Source organism: Ornithodoros turicata, chromosome 10, assembly GCF_037126465.1.
Source record: "Ornithodoros turicata isolate Travis chromosome 10, ASM3712646v1, whole genome shotgun sequence".
Lineage (NCBI taxonomy): Eukaryota > Metazoa > Arthropoda > Arachnida > Ixodida > Argasidae > Ornithodoros > Ornithodoros turicata.
The window spans coordinates 31,033,413-31,053,857 of record NC_088210.1 but is presented as its reverse complement, the minus strand read 5'-3'; the positions used below and the strand labels follow the sequence as shown (position 1 = coordinate 31,053,857).

The 20,445-nt window shown below is 43.0% G+C and overlaps 2 protein-coding genes across 2 annotated transcripts in view; one reads left to right on the top strand and one right to left on the bottom strand.

Annotated features, from left to right (window-relative positions):
• LOC135369864 (serine/threonine-protein kinase mTOR-like) overlaps positions 1-2,494 on the bottom strand; it is a 30,856-nt gene extending 28,362 nt beyond the window's left edge. Inside the window, exon 1 of the mRNA XM_064603436.1 lies at positions 2,334-2,494. Within this exon, the coding sequence (XP_064459506.1) occupies positions 2,334-2,463 (130 nt within the window). The 5' untranslated portion in view covers positions 2,464-2,494. The remainder of the gene's footprint in view (positions 1-2,333) is intronic.
• LOC135369867 (uncharacterized) lies at positions 488-9,887 on the top strand. The gene is made up of 5 exons (XM_064603439.1): positions 488-645; positions 1,596-1,710; positions 2,162-2,301; positions 3,621-3,762; positions 7,135-9,887. The coding sequence occupies exons 1-5, from the start codon at positions 543-545 to the stop codon at positions 7,415-7,417; spliced, it is 783 nt and encodes a 260-aa protein (XP_064459509.1). The 5' UTR covers positions 488-542; the 3' UTR covers positions 7,418-9,887.
• Positions 9,888-20,445: the final 10,558 nt, after the last annotated feature.

Here is a 20,445-nt window from a genome sequence, read left to right as displayed (position 1 = left end):
AATGCAAGATGAAAATATCATATTTGCTTCTTGAGTTTGCTACGAAAGCTTTCAAAGAGGGTAACAGTACAACGTGTACATGTATATGTGAAACCTACCATGTTAAATTTTAACTACTGGCATTAAAACTGTAGCATAAACAGCATCGGAATACTGAAAAGGTAGGTGACCACCCCTGCACCAAAAACAAGTAGCAACTTTGCAACTCTAGCTTGTATTGGCTCGTTGCGGCACATATCGTAAAAAGCTTGTTACCAATCCGAGTCAATCCGGTACAGTGTTGCTAGATAGCGCAAGACTGACAACAACGGAAATCAACAGAGGATGAAAAGGTAAGTAATGTCGTCTGTCTGCTGCAACACAACAAACTACATGTCTTGTATATACCTGGATGTAATTTTTATTTAAATAGTTGCTGGCAATAACATGTTGAGAAAATTTTCACTGTGGGCGCTTCATTCGTCCGACATTTTTCGAAGCAGACGACACGGCGGGCTCCCGACAGCCGAAATAATCGATCCGCGAGAAGATATCTTTTCATCATGGCTGTCCTCATTGGACTTCAGAATTCTCTAAGGACCACTTTATATACCACGTTATGGGCTTCGTTCATTTGCTTTGCTTCCGGTGCGGCTCAATCAGACGGTAAGAAATTTAATCACTCAAAAGCATACCGGCTACAAATGTCGGTCCGTAAGCTTCACTGTGCTCTATCATACCCGAATCTTCGCTCCTCCGGCCAGCAAATGCACACCAATCTCTGGCAGTGTTTAGACGTCTAGCTCCTGTGGAAGCCTAGAAACCAACGCTCGTAAAATATAAAATGCACGGAGAGCATTGTGTTGCTCAAACTGAAAAAAGAGAAAATACAGAAAGAATACTGGCATTTCTGGCACGGAGCATTTCTTTGTACTCCGAAACGCAAACGGTGGAATCAAGACGATCTGTTGATCATTAACCGCGTTCCCTTCACAATTCGCGGTGGCATACAACGAGCACAGTGCGAAAAGCGAACGATCAAAAACGTCATATATTATACATTTCTCGGACACAACCCCTAACATTACCCAACGTTTTTAAACAGAACAAGAAATACACAGGAGGCATTCGTGAGAAAGGAAGTTGTTTGTGCCCACTTTCACCATCCGTCATTGGACAGTAGCGCCCACGTGACTAATCAGCTTCCTCTCACCCGCAAGTAGCTCTGCGGTCGTCTGCTACCATTAATTAGGGGGCGTCCAGCAGATCTGATCGATTGTCAACGACAAGCGTGTACTTTAGTGAACGAAAGGTTCTCCACGAGAAGCGCCATTGCTTCAGAGAGAAAAAGCGGCGCAACTTGATGTCTCGAAATAAATTAAAACCCCGTTTTCGAGATTGAGGGAAGTCTATTAATAGCGAACGTGCGCTTATTACGGCGGATGACATAAATATGTGAAGCAGAAACACGTCACAGTGCCGCGATGTCAACGACACACGTGAAAATGCTTCCGGAAATAACATTTTTTTTTTTTTTTATATTAAACAGGGTACGAAAACATATAACGAAATATTTTTTCCATTATTTATTTTCAATTACGGGTTTGTTTTCCCAGGACAATGCAGCCCAGAAAAAGTAGCCAAGTGCTCAGAAGGCATACGAAATTTCCTGGGCACTATGGATGAAGTTACGCTGGCGAGCGACCCAGAGACCCTAGACAAACACTGCAGGTACGCAGGGAGCATTAAGTTAAATTAGCCTCAGGATCGCCTTGACGGGGAAGATTTGATCGGTCACAGTATGGATGAAGGATAATCATTGATGAAATACACGAATAATCCTTAAAATAAACGAATGTTCCATTTTCTCGCGATTATTAAAACGGAAGCCAACAAAAAAAGGGTCAACCACTGTGTCTGTCCTTCCGTAATTTTTACGGGGGACCAACCGTCACGTGACACCCTATAATGATCACGTGACGCAGTCACCTGGCATGGTCACGTGACAGTCCTCTAAAGCTACCCCTTAAAGCGTTTAATTGTCATATATTTTATCATATCCCATTAGTGCAACCAATCAAATCTTCTCTATACCTTCCTGAAGACTAAATCCTCCCTTATGGTTTGTGACATCCGAGTATATGTATATCACAATGACACATTTAATCTTATCTTATCCCAGAGCAATCAAAGTGACCAAAGACTGCCTGCTGCGCGAAACGTCTCGATGTCCCGAAGTGATACGCGGCATCTACATCAGCTACCTTCGTCCGTTCAACACCATATTCCAAGACCTGTGTCAGGCAAAACCACAGCGTCAAGGTAGTGCTTATAGTTGTTCCTCCAGAAGTTACCTCGTATGTTTTCGACTGTGACGACCTTGGAATCGGAGACGATCGCCTCCAACTGCTTCTGGAGCACTTCCTGACGTAATTCTTTCGAAGTCTTTCGCTGTTGTGACCGCAGTGACCGCAGTTTCTCCATCGAGTGAAAGCTCGATGCTAAAGTTCCTCAGAGGAAATCGCGTCGTTGTTCGTGTCACATGGTAGAACGAGCTGGAATATACAATTGTTTGCAACTTCGTAAATGACAAGTGTGAAAAAACTGTGAAAGTGTCTCGGCTTTTTAAAACGCTGTTAAGGTACAGTGCTATTGCACAGCTAACAGCAACGTGTTTTCTTCCACGAACTTCAACGCAAAGATAGCTATCAATCGCAAATTACTGAGACGTGATGCGTTCACATCACAATGTTACACGCAACGTCTACGCACACAGTTCTGGACAGGGGCGTATAACACTAACCGACGTGGTCTCGGGCTGCTGAACGTTGCGCCGACGACGCTAGGAGGCGAGAGTCATGACCTCGATTATGTGGCCTCTGTAATAAACACAAAGGGCAATGCCAAAACGATACGCGTTTTGGAGCGAGAAATGGTTGTCGGTCCATGCAATGTAAACACAGAGCACGCGCTATGCATGCAGCTTCACGCGCGCTTCTTTGTTATGGGCAGGGGTACTTTCGGGGTACATGCTCAAGTCGTTTACTTACTTTTATACTTGAAGGTTCTGAGTATATCTCCTGATAAGTTCCTCGCCCTTTCTAGCGTGAATAAGCGTATAAATACGCACGACAACAGATGATAATTAGAAAAATAATTTTTTTACCAGAGGCATATAGCGAAGTGGATACAGCTTTCACTCCTTGCTGGTACCTCCCAGGTCATGTTGAAGACCGTTAGGTGGTCGGTTCGAATCCTACCACCGACTGTGCTGTCTCAGGTTTTCTCTCGGAGATTTTCCGGACAGGCGTCGCAACCGTTCCCCCTGAAGTCGTCCCAAGAGGCATATTCGCCATATTAACCCCTTCTGTTTCCCACTCCTTCGCCATGTCCTCTCTTCATCTAAGTCTCTACGCTGCTAATAGCCATAGATGATTCGCGGTGTTCATTCAATTTTTTAAAAAACTCGACAATATTATTAATTTTTTTAGAGGTTAAACAGTACACTAAATTAAGTTAACCACATCCTGATATAGCGTCTCTGTACCGCATCTACGTCGAACTTACTAGCTTTTCGAGAAGAAAAGTAATCAATATAAACGAATATTAATCAGATAACTAAATAAATATTACTTTTTCAGCTTACCTGAAGCACGCCCCGTGCCTAAACAGTATGGCCAAAGACGGAGGCCCATGCAACAGGAGCTACGAACGAGTCCGAGCCTTCATGGCGGGCGACCAGGACTGGACTGCGGACAATTCCACGTTGCCCGTCTTCTGCTGGTAAGAGGCTCAGTTCATATCTTGTGCTTCGCTCTGAGAGTTCGAACCCTGCCGCAGGCAACTTGATGGCTTGGTCGTATAAGCTGCGCTCTTAAAAATTAACTTTCCCACATAGCACGCTCCTAGCCAACCATCGTCCCGAATGACAACGTTCTCGCCCCTGATATGTTGAAAATGGGAGGCGTACGCCTTTTTGTGACTCTTATGTAAAAAATGTTAATTGTCACACAAAGGCGTACGGCCCGTGCTTTGCACAAATGGCCAATGGTTGGCTTTCAGCGTGCTATGTGGTGAAGCTTTGTTTGAAGAGTGTGCTTTGACATGCCGTCCCACACCCTGAAAACAGAGCTTCTCCGCATAGCACGCTCCTAGCCAACCATCATCTCGAAATGATATCGTTATTTGCCCCCATTTGTTGAAAACGGGAGTCGTACGCCTTTTTTTGTGACAGTTATGAACAGCATAAGTGTCACCAAAAAAGTCTTATGCCTCCCGTTTTCAACAAATCAGGGCAGATAACGGTTATCATTCGGGGTGGTGGTTGGCTAGGAGCGTGCTATGCGGCGCAGTTCATTTCTGGGAGTGCAACCCTGAGATATATATGGGTATCCTCCTGAGACCTCTGGTACAAAATTTTGTCCGCTGACCAACCATCATGGTGTCATTATGACTGCCGTGGTGAAATTATGAGAAATAATTAGTTTTTATTTTTCGACACCAAAAAGGCATAAATAATATTTTTTTCCGCAACACTCTGGCACCTAGCAGTAGAGTGCGTACATGTTGTAATCAACTACATCTATCAAAGTGTTCCAACCCTAACTACCTAAACCCACACAGTACTCTGTGCTTGGATGACCCAAACGAAACCGTTCTGATCAGATCGATATCACTTAATTAAAAACCCTCGCCACTGACACCTCCTTAATCAGTCTCGCAGTAAAACCGAAACATCCTCTCTAAGCAAACACGGTACGAGTCGGCTACAAAACCGGCTTCACAATGGACAGGGCTATATTCACATATTCACAATCGGAAGCTGCGCAAATACAAAAGCAAACAAGGCTCCGAGACTGTTCTAACTCTGTTTGTTTGTCAAATGGTCGGTCGAGATATTGAGCTTCCCGTGTTTGTACGGGAAGTCCCCCGCAGGAAATATTTGAGCCTTTCTGTCAACGGACAAACCGTACATTGACTTTCGGAGGAAGGGAAATATATTTCGGTGTCTATCTACTTTGCAAAGAATATAGGAGCGCGCTGATGTGTCTTTGGTTCGAGGGCACGGTTTTCAGGGAATATCGGAATTACCTGAGGATTAAACGAAGTGATATGAAATAACGAAACACGAAAAATGTCCAGCTGAACGATAAGAAAAGAAAAGGCGGTGTTGAGTCTTTTGTGTTGGAGCTAACTTGACGTTGGCATCTTGAAATTGGGAATGAAATTAATATTTAGGATCTTTTTTTTTTTTGGGAAGATATGAGAATGTGGCATGAATAATTGAATAATAAAATAAATAAATTAATTGACTGCGTCTTTGGTAATTCTGCCAAACGTGTACTCATACGGCAGCTGTATCCCCCTTTTTTTACTCCCTCTTCTCATCTTTCTACAGCTGTTATGGACAGACCTACACTGACTTTGGCGGGCCTCATAAACCTATATCGCTTTGATATTTACTTATTACTAACCCAAGCAGCACAACATCTTGGCCCAATGTTGGGCCGATATTGGCAATGTCGGCCCGATACTGGACCAATAGTGGGCCAGCATTGCAAATATTGGCCCGATATTGGCCAGGTCCAATACTATATTGGTCCAATATTGCCAATATTGGGCCAGGATATTGTGCTGCTTGGGAAGTGTTGTCTTGCAGAGTTTTCCCTCCGTGGCTATCGTAACAAACGTTATACTTAATAAATGTAAAAATCTGTCTAACATTCTGGACATTTCCTTGCATCTTGTCTATCGCTTTTGTCAGAACGGCTTCCAGACTTATTTTGAACGAAAGCAGAAAAGGGAGGAATGTTTCCCTCGAAGAATCTCAATAGACGTGCATAAAACGCAACTTACGCAAGCCCTTCATACACATTGTGGAATGCAACACACAATAGCCGGTCCGTTTTCAAAAAAAGGGGGCCAGAGAATTGCTTGCATGTTTTCTTCTCCAAAAGCGGAAGAAGAGAAGAAGAAAAGCGTGAAACTATGAGAAAAACACTTCCAAAGATTGCGATACATATATCCTTTGTCGTCTTACGTATTTTCTGTTTTCATTTACGTGTTTGTAGCTCATCTTGCTAGGTGCTCGCGTTGTGTTGTTTTGTGCAGTAAACAGCTCGGCGAATGCAGATTCGGGATACATCGTAACTGTGCACAATCTATTGGGTAAAAATAGCTGGGCTCACAGATCATTACTCTGAAGGAACCGCACGTTTACTGACCCGATGTCCAAGTTTTGTACACATTAAGCTAGCTTATCATCTGGGGTTAGCCAGTGACCGCGCATATCGACGATCAATGGCTGCAGCTTAGTGCTTGGTGCATAGTGCTTTGCGGGCCTATCGACATTTCATCAACAAATAAGAAGAACTTCTAGGACAATGCGGTTGGAAGGTACAGAGACGATAACTGAAGATTTATTGCAGCACACGCACATCAATATAGGCTACTGTCCAATGGCGCTGGAACCACGCAGTTTAATTGAAACTGCTACCGCAGACGACTTAAGCCTACAGTGACGTTTGGCTAGAGTATGACACTGCAACACTGGCGCCGGCTTTCTTCCCTGGTGGCGGGCAGAGGAAAAGTTTTCCAGTGTATATTCTACAAAAGTAGATGACGATGCTGGCGATTTCACACGTCGTCGCGTGAATTCTGTCTTGTGTTCGACCTATACTTCAGTGAATCTGTACCACCCCTGATGAAATAACTGCAAAAAACTGCGAAATAAGTGAAATAAATGCTGGAAACAACTTACCCGCGCCACCACAGGTGGCACTGATGGTAGTGAGCGAGGGCGCGCCCTGGGCAGCCGAACGAACCCATAGGAATCGGAGTTTCCAGTGTCCAATTAACAATTCCGTAGGTTGTCTAAGAAAAGTAGATGTCGGGAACAGAATTTTCGCGAATGCACCTACAAAGCCGTTCAAATGAACGTTTTGTGTTTGTCGCCTTCTCTAAAGTTCCTCGCAAAAAAAAAAAAAAAAAAAAAAAGGCTGGATACGTCGCGTAACACGTGATTGATGTAATCGCTGTCTTCCAAGAGAACAAGGAAAACTGTACTTCATGGTGCTCTAGCTGCTTGCGGCTGACAAGATGGCGTCATAACATCAATGTTCTCCTATATAGTGAATCATGCGTTTTCTCTCGCAGCTACTTCTATTCCTTCTACAACTGTCTGCACACGCAAACGGAAAGACGGTGCGGCAAAGAAGCGCATGAAATCTTCACCCGGTACACGGACTACCTGAACGGCAACGCTTTCGCGGGGGCCTGCAATCGGTACACGGCGAACACAGACTGCGATCCAGTCGCCGACAGCCGTTCCGCGGCTTCTTCAACCGTCTTCAACGGCGTGGCGCTGTCGACCATGGCTGTCAGCGCTGTTAGCGTCTTGCTCCGTCCCACAACGTGTCCTCGCAGGAACTATTGTTGAACAAAGAATATGTGTTGCTAACGTTTTTTTTTTAAAAGCAAACAGGGCATAATATTATGCCAGGGGTGGGTAACAATGCTCATACTTTGTATTATAATACTAACCCAAGCAGCACAACATCTTTGCCCAATATTGCAGCAATATTGCGAATGTCGGCCCAATATTGGACCAATATTGGTGGTGTCGGCCCATTATTGGACCAATATTGGCAATGTCGGCCCATTATTGGACCAATATTGGCAATGCCGGCCCAATATTGGGCCAGTATTGCCAACATTGGGTCAAGATGTTGTGCTGCTTGGGAATACTTGTCTACCACGTTGTACTTGTACTGCTTGGGAGTACTTGTACCACGCAAGCGATGCTGGTAATATGAACACAATCTGTGTATTGCAATCGCGTTTTATGTTAGACAAATAGTAAGTGCGGTGTTTGTGACCAAAGATATTGTGGGATACGAACTTGGGGGAAAATTATCGATGAGTGCTTCGGTGAGACTTCGTAGGTTAGGACTTAGGACCTCTCAGTAAGTATTACATCTTCTAGAGTATATGATAATAGTGCAATACTCCAGTATTGTGTATTACAATGCAGATACAAATACATTCCGAAAGTGAGCTAGTATTACAGTACATAATGAAACACTCAAAAGTGTTACAGACATAGTATTATAATAGGAAGTCTTACTATTATTGCCCACCCCTGAATCATGCAGTGACGCTTGGTTCATTGTTAGGAAAAAGAAATGCAGAAAGGAAGTTATCATTGTGTCCCCTCCTGCTTTCCCCAACAGTGTATTTTTTGTTGTTGCTTCTGCTACTTGGAATACGTTACAAGATGCGCGCAGCATCGACGGATCAGAAAAATAATAATGGCATTTAAGTTTATCGTAAATCTGTAGATTTTTTAAACAATGGTTGCTCGTCCCGTGTCTGTGCTCTGTTGAAGTTAAGGCATTCATAAACTACAGGGTCTTGCCCTATAAAAGCCTACCCGGGCCAGCGTGCCGTGTCCGCCAATTACTCAATGCAGGTGGCAATATATACATGCACGTGATCGATCTATTTTTCGTACATTATTTTTCATTTCATTCGTGTACTATTCATGTATTGTCATAATTTCATTCGTTCATTGTTCGTTCATTGTGATCCATGATGGTTTAAGGGCAACGATGACCATTTTCCCCATTTCTGTATCATCCTAAAAATAGGGTGTCAGCAGTTGCGACGGATTTGTGATTTCTGATGTTATATGTTTGCGAGGCTGAACACAGCTCTATTGACAGTCCAAGTAAAATAGGGCACACTATAGTCTTGACGCAACGTGCTTTTATCGTGGGATGTCGCTTTAACACCGTATCCCGGGTATTTAACCTTACTTAATATACAATTCTATTAACTGACATTATTACTGACAAATTACATCAAATTGCATAAAGTCGCGTAAAACACGTTAAACACTCTTTTTAGAAGGGCCAATGAAATGTGAACTCAAAGTACAGCGACACATTTCGCATTTTCCCCTGTTACGTGTGCATTATAAGTTAACATAATCACACTTGACGTTATTTGACAGCTGTCTGAACTTTTGTAAAACTTTTGTAAAAAAAAACTCACATTTTTTTCAAACGTAACATGTTGTCTCACTAATCAATAACTTGTGTATCAATAATTTAAACACACACACACGCTCATGGTTCATATAGCGTCGAAATGACTTGCCAACCGCGAATCCTTAACAGTATTTGTCTGCTATGGAAACCCATAAGTTTATAGTTGCTCTTTAGCAATGTCGTACAAATCGCAATATCAAAGTGCAAAACTCGTTCCTGAGAATGCGACCACTTGTAGCAGTTATTATAACGGTGTATTATAGTTCAGTGAAGTAATATGTCAATGTATAACCGTGTCGTTTTTTATATGGGACTAGAAAAAAAAAAGATTTCTTGCGAAGATAACAATACGATCAAATTTATATTTGTATGCTTTAATAAAACGTCCTGCTAAAAAAAAAAATGCTACAGATCACAGTTATTATCATAGGCAGCGTTAGATTACAAGTGATAGAGACATTTGTGTAATTTAAAAAAATGCAATGTCAATTTCATCCAACAACGAGGGAGTTAATGATGTCTGCGAAGTTATCAGATATTGCAGCTGATTGCAATATCTTCAATCTTCACGACAACGTGTAGTAATTTGTGTTTGTGTGATATTGCTGGGGTACAGTTTGTCTTCCTCTTTGAAATGAATGTATAACAACTTAAACGAAAGTATTAGATCACATCCCCGTGAGATCGGGGCTGACTACTCCTGTGTCCTCGTGCTAGCTACTACACGATTATTTCAGACTGAATTCCACTATGCATAAAGCAGCATTACAGCGAGGAGATGTTATATACAGACGGAATCGTGCCAAGTATCTGTACAGTTTGTGTGACAAATATGCTTAGGTGAGATTTTTTTTTTCTGTAACGAATAAAATATGCTTAGATAATGTGTCCTGTTTTTGTTAAATGCCTTCAGATGTACAGGTGGTGTTTTGTCTGACACCATGTGAAGATCACACCTAGATATCCGGTCATCTATATGCAGTTAACGCCAATCAAGAAGAACCAATGAGCGACAGAGCAAGTACTCTAACTTGTACCTCTACAAAAAAAAAAAAAAAAAAGAAGAAAAAAAAAAGGACGGAGATCACAAAGACTTGTAACCAATCCTCTCAAGGATACATATCGAGCTACCCTCGAGGCATATCGTTTCACATTATGCATTCCCTTGCAAGTTAGAAAAAAAATACTTTTTACATATTCCGGACATCATTCCACTGGAGAACTTTCTGACTTTCCCATCGGGACTTCTTACATCGTGTAAAAAATAAATATATAAAAAAGAGAGGTAAAAAAAAAAAAAAAACTACGTCGCGAAGTTCTCCCCACCACAACGTGTTCACTCAAAATGTATTCCTTTGTATATACACGAACTAGAATTGTGATCCGGAAAGCCTTTTTTTTGTACTATTATTTACACACTGCTTATGGTAACGGTTTTCTTTCGGTATTCAGGGGGGTAGGCTCCTGTTTTGAGTAACGGGTCCGTAGACTTGCGCTGCAGACTTTTGTTCAGCATACTGATGCGGGCGAATTTGCATCTTCCCGCACCGATGAATCTGCTCGCTTGCATGAACATTGTGTATGTGTATAGGGAAACGTGTCTGTTGTTTCGATAAGATGGTCCGCCTCTTTCGGCAAATTAGCCACTTAGACTATACGTTCGAGAAACGACGCCAATGTGCATGAAGGACCGCTTGAGGCTGTGTGCATGCTGGGCACATCATGCAATACGTCTGGGCGATGCTCGTCGTCTGCATTGCTCGCCTTCCTTTGTTTGCATAACGACTGGTTTGAGCGATCGAAGTGTTGAATATGAAACGCGAATACACTCTTAAAAGACGTTTTATAGGTGCGCACTATATTAATACCAACCTCGATTTCACGTTTTGAGACTTTACACACTGAAAAGTGAAAATAATCGAGGAAGAGAGTTGCAGACGACAATAGCAGACGACAGCATCGTCTGCTATAACGGTGCAGAGAGAGTGGCAACTCCATCGATAACTGAACTTTATTTGTGGGTTATTTTCGTTCCGTGCTTGGTAAGTACTTTGTCTATCGTTTCGCCAAGTAATTAGTTCTCGATTTCTTTTGGTAAACGTTGCAGCGCTGAAATGTCCTCAATGTGTCTTAATGCGAAATGAGAGGCAAATCTGATTTAAAAACAAACAAACGAAAACACTATATGTTCACCCTACAACATGCTTCTAAAGGCTGCCTGTAAAACCGCGCCTAATTATACGGCCTCTTTTATTCTTATAAACAAACAAACGGTACCACATAATATCACTTTGTTTGTATACTAAAGTCAGCAATCGCAGCCGTTGCGTCCTCATTACTCATAGTCATACACTCGTCTCCGGTCAGGAATTCCCCCGAAAATTGCCACGAAAAAAACTTTTGCGCTATTTCAAACAAACCCGTCACCCATATGAGGCAGCAAAAGGCTTCCGCTCAGCTGCCCACCTGCACCCTGTGAATACACAACAGCAAAACTCTTTTTCCAATATCCTCATCCCAACGGAGTCATCCTATAACACAACCAACATATTAGTCTTCGTATCACGTCTATTTGCATGGCGCCTCCCGAAGTTTCTTATTTCCAACGCCGGCACACTCGTTGCATCGAATCACGAGATGCATATTGCATCCAAAACAAGATTCAGCATAAGAACCAGGATTGAGGTTTGCCAATTGAAATTCCTTCCGAGCCAAACAGCTTGGGAAGCAACTTAGTCTTGTTTCGTTTACAAGAAGCAGTAAACCGAATTACAGAGACGTGCCGGCCTGGCCGATAACTCGTTTAGGATCTCTCGCTGTTATGTAGGGGCAAAGTAAACTTCAAGAAGGTTTACGTCGTCCTCTGTGCCCTTGGGGACGCGGGGCTGGAGCAAACCCAAAGGGCTCCAATGAAGGATGTTTGATGTGATCGCTTCGCAGGACGCCCCTCTTGTTTATATAATCGTTTGCTTCGGTCGAATACGTCGCGTTTAGATAGCGTAAACTTATCGAAAGCGGCTACGAGAGTAGATTGTGCTCTGCATAACAGTTTTGTGCTGACTGTAGTACGATAGAAAGATTCCGAGTCATGCAGTTCGTTGCATTTTTTAGCTATTATTATCATTAGCATTATCAAGCTCCATACGAATAACTACACAAAGTCGAATAAGAGCGAACTAAAAGACCAATCGGAGAGATGAACGTTTCGCAGTCTGTTCTTCATTCTCACGGGCAGACCCAAGACATTAGTTCTCATGAGCTGCTTTTACATGAATGCGACAAATGCGTATCGTATCGAGTAACAAATGTAACAAATCCTCTCCGACAGGGCCACACCAACCAATCCACCGGTCGGGATAAGTGCGAGGAGGTGCGATAACTCTATGCGATACGCTTCTGTCACTTTCATGTAACCGTAGTTTCGGTTTTATGCAGCCTCGACACCGGCGTGAGTGCTGCATTCCAATTTCACACAAAATCGCTTTTACAAAGAGGAGTGCGAGATATAAATATAATTATTAGTTCTATTCTTGGGTATAAACATAAATTGGACAATGGTATCCGCTTGCAAGTCATTTTTTTAATGTTAAAGCAGTGTTTCCCGGCTGAAATACAGTGGATACAATTGCAGACGACACATCAGCCGAAGAGCCAGTTCAACGCAGACGACACCTTCTCTCAGAGCAGACGAGTTCCGCTTGCGAAAGGTGAGTTTCATAGTTTTTATTACTGTATAAGTTATCTATTGTATCATTGTGTTATCATTGATCGGCTGATCGTACAGTTACATAATACGTTACAATATTAGCTAATCTCAAGTATGTTTGTGTCTAACGAGGATCGAGTTTCTGCAGTTAGGGTTAGCGACAAGAACCATAGCAAAAATGCCGTCTCATGCGAGCATTGTTGTCTCGCATGAAGAACATCTCATCTGCACCGTCTGACAGCAGACTCGAAAACGACGCTGTTAGGGTCTTGGAAGCCAGACACTAACCAGGGATCCACACACACACAAACGCGACGTTCCGTATTCGGCGAGTGTTCGTTCGTGGAGGAGGAGGGTGTGAGCATAGCCTTGCTACGGGCTGTCGGTTCCTCGTGTATCAACTAGAATAAGACGGCGTTCTTTGAAGTAGAGTTGACTTTGTAAGTTGACTTCACCTTACGTTTCTAAGTCCAAGGTGAAGCGTGCTTTACAGGACTGACTTGGAAAGTCGGCTTCACCTTACGCTTGCAAGCGCGACAGGAAGCGCACTTTAGAAAAGTCGTGGTCTCATTCGAGCATTCCATTGTTCTTCTATTGGCCAACGCAGCTGTCTTCCAATGTCCGACGAAACACAAGTTATAACGAACCCATTATTGTTGTAAACAACAGTACCGTTATCATTAGCGCAACAAATGGTAAGAGATGCACATCGTAACATAATGCGAAAGGTACACGAGGGAACAAACAGCAGCGCTCATACTGACGGACAGGCACTTACCACCCAAATGGTGTTTCTGATCTGTAATTTTTTTTCTTAGCTGTGATAGACCAGAGCAACCCATGCGTCGTGTAATGGCATTTTCGACCTCCAGATATTGAGGACACTGAAACAGAGTTTAGATCTGAAGTTTAGAACCAGACGTTACCATTGAAATACCACAAAGCCATGGATGATTTTGTTTGTTTTCTTCATTTCCTAATATTATTTAATTAATGATTTAATCACCGCTTACCCATTGTGGCCAACTACCGTAATTTTCCTTTTTGTTGCAGCGGTTTCCCCTCCCCTCTTTCCCTCATTGGTTGGTTGGTTGGTTGTTTCACGACACAACACCATTGTTGCCGTTGCTATCGCCGTGTTTATTTGCGATTTGCTGCAACCTTCTGAAATTTGCTACTCTCTGTTTTGACAGACAGACTGACAGAACACTTGTTTACGAAGTCGTCCCAGGACACCACTCGCACTCCCATTCCCCCCAGTTCTCATCGCAACAATCTCCAAGTCTATGTTCATCACTACCAGCGCTAAGTGGTGATAGCACGGACCTGAAAAGTATCGGGCAATGAGATCGTGAGAAAATCCCATTTTCCTGTGTGTATTTATTGCTATGTTGGTTGTACGCATGGGCGGTTAATGTGTGTACTAATCGAGCGTTCAGCAACGTTAATTCGCAGGTTACTCTCGGATATTGGTAAATGTGCTATACTGACCTCATTCACTTTCAATTATCTGTTTACTTATCGTTAGATTGCTCTGGCTCTTTCCCGTGTGTATTTGTTACTATGCTCGTTGTTGGCATTGATGGTTAATATGTGTACTAATTGAGCGTTCAGCAACATTAATTTGCAGGTTACCCTCGGATATTGGTGTGATCTACTTACCTCATTCACTTTCAATTATCTGGTTTCTTATCATTAGAATGCTCTGGCTGGCTAGCGCTGTTTCGTGTGTATTTGTTACTATGCTCGTTGGGCATTGATGGTTAATGTGTGTACTAATCGAGCGTTCAGCAACTTTAATTCGCAGGTTACTCTCGGATATTGGTAAATGTGATCGGCTTACCTCATCCACTTTCAATTATCTGTTTACTTATCATTATGTTGCTCTGGCTGGCTGGCACTTTTTCGTGTGTATTTGTTACTATGCTCGTTGTTGGCATTGATGGTTAATATGTGTACTCATCGAGCGTCAGCAACATTAATTTGCAGGTTACCCTCGGATATTGGTGTGATCTACTTACCTCATCCACTTTCAATTATCTGTTTTCTTATCATTAGAATGCTCTGGCTGGCTAGCACTTTTTCGTGTGTATTTGTTACTATGCTCGTTGGGCATTGATGGTTAATGTGTGTACTAATCGAGCGTTCAGCAACTTTAATTCGCAGGTTACTCTCGGATATTGGTAAATGTGATCGGCTTACCTCATCCACTTTCAATTATCTGTTTACTTATCATTATGTTGCTCTGGCTGGCTGGCACTTTTTCGTGTGTATTTGTTACTATGCTCGTTGGGCATTGATGGTTAATATGTGTACTCATCGAGCGTCAGCAACATTAATTTGCAGGTTACCCTCGGATATTGGTGTGATCTACTTACCTCATCCACTTTCAATTATCTGTTTTCTTATCATTAGAATGCTCTGGCTGGCTAGCACTTTTTCGTGTGTATTTGTTACTATGCTCGTTGGGCATTGATGGTTAATGTGTGTACTAATCGAGCGTCCAGCAACGTTAATTCGCAGGTCACCCTCGAATATTGGTAAGTGTGATCTACTTACCTCATCCACTTTCAATTATCTGTTTACTTATCATTAGTATGCTCTGGCTGGCTGGCACTTTTTCGTGTGTATTTGTTACTATGCTCGTTGGGCATTGATGGTTAATGTGTGTACTAATCGAGCGTTCAGCAACGTTAACTCGCAGGTCACCCTCGGATATTGGTAAGTGTGATCTACTTACCTCATCCACTTTCAATTATCTGTTTACTTATCATTAGAATGCTCTGGCTGGCTGGCACTTTTTCGTGTGTATTTGTTACTATGCTCGTTGGGCATTGATGGTTAATGTGGGTACTAATCGAGCGTTCAGCAACGTTAATTCGCAGGTCACCCTCGGATATTGGTAAATGTGATCGGCTTACCTCATCCACTTTCAATTATCTGTTTACTTATCATTAGAATGCTCTGGCTGGCTGGCACTTTTTCGTGTGTATTTGTTACTATGCTCGTTGGGCATTGATGGTTAATGTGTGTACTGATCGAGCGTTCAGCAACGTTAATTCGCAGGTTACCCTCGGATATTGGTGTGATCTTCTTACCTCATTCACTTTCAATTATCTCTTTACATATCGTTACATTGCTCTGGCTGGCTGGCACTTTTTCGTGTGTATTTGTTACTATGCTCGTTGGGCATTGATGGTTAATGTGTGTACTAATCGAGCGTTCAGCAACGTTAATTCGCAGGTCACCCTCGGATATTGGTAAGTGTGATCTACCTACCTCATTCACTTTCAATTATCTGTTTACTTATCATTAAAATGCTCTGGCTGGCTGGCACTTTTTCGTGTGTATTTGTTACTATGCTCGTTGGGCATTGATGGTCAATGTGTGTACTAATCGAGCGTTCAGCAACGTTAACTCGCAGGTCACCCTCGGATATTGGTAAGTGTGATCTACTTACCTCATCCACCTTCAATTATCTGTTTACTTATCATTAGAATGCTCTGGCTGGCTGACACTTTTTCGTGTGTATTTGTTACAATGCTCGTTGGGCATTGATGGTCAATGTGTGTACTAATCGAGCGTTCAGCAACGTTAACTCGCAGGTCACCCTCGGATATTGGTAAGTGTGATCTACTTACCTCATTCACCTTCAATTATCTGTTTACTTATCATTAGAATGCTCTGGCTGGCTGACACTTTTTCGTGTGTATTTGTTACAATGCTCGTTGGGCATTGATGGTCAATGTGTGTACTAATCGAGCGTTCAGCAACGTTAACTCGCAGGTCACCCTCGGATATTGGTAAGTGTGATCTACTTACCTCATCCACTTTCAATTATCTGTTTACTTATCATTAGAATGCTCTGGCTGGCTGGCACTTTTTCGTGTGTATTTGTTACTATGCTCGTTGGGCATTGATGGTCAATGTGTGTACTAATCGAGCGTTCAGCAACGTTAACTCGCAGGTCACCCTCGGATATTGGTAAGTGTGATCTACTTACCTCATTCACCTTCAATTATCTGTTTACTTATCATTAGAATGCTCTGGCTGGCTGACACTTTTTCGTGTGTATTTGTTACAATGCTCGTTGGGCATTGATGGTCAATGTGTGTACTAATCGAGCGTTCAGCAACGTTAACTCGCAGGTCACCCTCGGATATTGGTAAGTGTGATCTACTTACCTCATTCACCTTCAATTATCTGTTTACTTATCATTAGAATGCTCTGGCTGGCTGACACTTTTTCGTGTGTATTTGTTACAATGCTCGTTGGGCATTGATGGTCAATGTGTGTACTAATCGAGCGTTCAGCAACGTTAACTCGCAGGTCACCCTCGGATATTGGTAAGTGTGATCTACTTACCTCATTCACCTTCAATTATCTGTTTACTTATCATTAGAATGCTCTGGCTGGCTGACACTTTTTCGTGTGTATTTGTTACAATGCTCGTTGGGCATTGATGGTCAATGTGTGTACTAATCGAGCGTTCAGCAACGTTAACTCGCAGGTCACCCTCGGATATTGGTAAGTGTGATCTACTTACCTCATCCACTTTCAATTATCTGTTTACTTATCATTAGAATGCTCTGGCTGGCTGGCACTTTTTCGTGTGTATTTGTTACAATGCTCGTTGGGCATTGATGGTCAATGTGTGTACTAATCGAGCGTTCAGCAACGTTAACTCGCAGGTCACCCTCGGATATTGGTAAGTGTGATCTACTTACCTCATTCACCTTCAATTATCTGTTTACTTATCATTAGAATGCTCTGGCTGGCTGACACTTTTTCGTGTGTATTTGTTACAATGCTCGTTGGGCATTGATGGTCAATGTGTGTACTAATCGAGCGTTCAGCAACGTTAACTCGCAGGTCACCCTCGGATATTGGTAAGTGTGATCTACTTACCTCATCCACTTTCAATTATCTGTTTACTTATCATTAGAATGCTCTGGCTGGCTGGCACTTTTTCGTGTGTATTTGTTAATATGCCCGTCATTGGCACTGGTGGTTAATGTGGGTACTAATCGAGCATTCAGCAACGTTAATTCGCAAGTTACTCTCGGATATTGGTAATTGTGATCTACTTGCCTGATCCACTTTCAATAATGTGTTTACAGATCTTTAGATTGCTCTAGCTTGCTGATATTTTTTCGTGTGTGTATTTGTTTGTAAGCTTGTATGTATTGGTGGTTAATGGGCGTATTAATCGAGCGTTCAAGTGCGTTAATTTGCGTGATGCTCTCAGATATTGGTAAGTGTGCTACATTTGCTACATCTCTTATTCTGTTTGTCTTTTGTTCTTCTATATTGCCGTTGTCTTATTTGCTCTTTTATATTTGCTGTTTCAGTTATGTGCTTACTACCCGTTGGAATGCTCCCATTCGCTGACGCATTTACATGTCCATTTCCTGTGTGCTACTCCAGCGTTTATGTACTGTATACGTTAAGTCGTGTGGGGCTTCCTGGTTTTGGTAAGTGCATGATAGTTCCTGGGTCTGCTTTGTAATGTCTATTTCCTAATACCGGGTTAGTCTAACAAGTGCTACACATTTCGATCGCACCGCAAAAATAGAACACTGGTTTTGGAACACACCTCAAACTTTGCAGACTGATAGCCATTTGTCTGAAGTTTTACTGGACTTTTTTTTTTGCGAGCGTTACGGTTACGTGGAAAAAAATTAAAAATCGAGCAAAACCTCGCCCCATTTATTTTCAATCTATCTCACACAAACATCGGTATTTTTTTCTTGTGTCTGCCTTACTTTCACATCACCTCACACAGGCTGTGTAACGTGTGCTAGATTAACCCTGTAGTTAGTAAACACGTTATTCACTGTATGTTTGTTTGCATATACTACATACCTGCGCATGCATGTTAAAGGGGCAAAAAAATGCAAAAGCAACTTGCTCTCAAATGAAAGTCAGTGTTTCAATTAGTATAATGCAAGCAAAATTAGTTCACACAGCGCTACCGTTTGGAAGAAAAACGCAATGAAAACAGAGCCATCATTTTTTGCGGCAACGAATGGGATCCCCAGGAGACAAAAATTGGCGGCATCCAATGAGAGAGCAGGAGAAGCGCGCGCGCACACCGATCGTAGGCTAGGGTTGCCACCTTTCGTAGTGAAAAATACCGGCTGAGGGAGAGGAGGTGGAATAGAGAAAAAGGGAGAAAGGCTCGCGGGAAAGGGAAGTGGGTGAGGGGTGGAAGAGCACACACAGAAAACAGAGAGATAGAGAGAGAGCTCAAGATAATACGAGGAAACATATGTTCCTGTGTGTAATAATAATAATAATAATACAGTCGACCCCCGTTTATCCGGACTTCATTTATCCGGATCCCGCGGTATCCGGACAAAAGGCCCGGGAACGGATTTTCTTCCATGTATTTTGTTCTCGTTTATCCGGACTTCAGCTTCCGGACTCGGACAAGAATTCCAGGGAACGAAAGTCGAAAATTCTTGTAATCCAGCTTCAGTTATCCGGACTACCGTGAGCAAGAGGAGACGCTGACCCCGCTTCGTCACCCTTTTTGCTGTGTTAGGGTTATTCCCGTCACACGTCAGGGACCTACATTCCTCCGTAGGGGAGACAACCGTGCACGATGACCCCTTTTTCTGTTTGTGTGCGTTGGGTCACGTTGACCAGTCGAGTCATTTGGAAATATCTCGATCAACTGTCTGTTTCTAGAGGGGAAAACTCCAACGCGAGGGCTTGCAGCTTACGGTCCGTTGGCCGATGAAGACATTCCCCTAGCTGAGCTGCGATCCCTGATGCAGAGGCTCACTGCGACTGCCGTAGATGATGCTGCGGTTTCTGACTACGTTGACGTTGATAAGGACGATGACGCGTGTGCAGCTATGACTGATGACGGTGTGATTGCTGCTGTTTGCCTCCGATGATGTGCAGTAAGACGTTGCCGATGACGCCAGTGAGAAACAAGGCTCCGACATTGACATTCTTCGAGCAGCGCGACAGCGTGGCTCAAATCTATGCAATTAGCAAAATTTTGCAGGAAACGAGTGCCTACACTACTATGTAACAGCTGTCATTGACGAGATTTCTGTGTTTTAATTAAACCTTGCTCTGTAGGACGTTTCTATTCGGTCGTTTCATTTATCCGGATGCCCCGGTATCCGGACGATTTCGCCGGGAACGGCACCGTCCGGATAAACGGGGGTCGACTGTAATAATAATAATAATAATAATAATGGATAACTAAGGAAAGAACTGGTGACTGCAGAACTGGGGCTATGCTCCAGATTTATGCGAGCTGTAGTGGAATGTTGAAGGGAAAACCCCGCAAAAGCCCATATATGAAAGGTCTTGAGTCACAAATACCGGCAAAAGGCTGCCGGTATCACCTTCCTACCGGCAACCGGCAGAGCGAGCAAATAACCGGCCGTGCCGGTATAATACCGGCCTGGTGGCAACCCTTAATCGTAGCCGTGTGGATTTGGAAAGGGTCCGATCGTAGTGTTCCGTATATGCGCGGCATGATGCGCACTGCAGCATTTTTCAATACCGATTCACTGAACTGTAGCCCACAACAGTTCTCGCGAATGTTCCACTGACAACATTTATCTTCACCTCCTTGGGACAGCGACGCCAGTCCTCTTCGCAACGCGCGCTATGTTTTTCACCGTGACTGCTCCATGACGTGGCACGCGCGTGCACGCGCGCAGCATGCACTAAAAACACCGACGG

Coding starts and splice junctions, on each gene's coding strand:
- LOC135369867 (XM_064603439.1), top strand. CDS start 543: ATGGCTGTCCTCATTGGACTTCAGAATTCTCTAAGGACCACTTTATAT. Junction 646..1,595: donor CGGTGCGGCTCAATCAGACG/GTAAGAAATTTA, acceptor TTGTTTTCCCAG/GACAATGCAGCCCAGAAAAA. Junction 1,711..2,161: donor ACCCTAGACAAACACTGCAG/GTACGCAGGGAG, acceptor ATCTTATCCCAG/AGCAATCAAAGTGACCAAAG.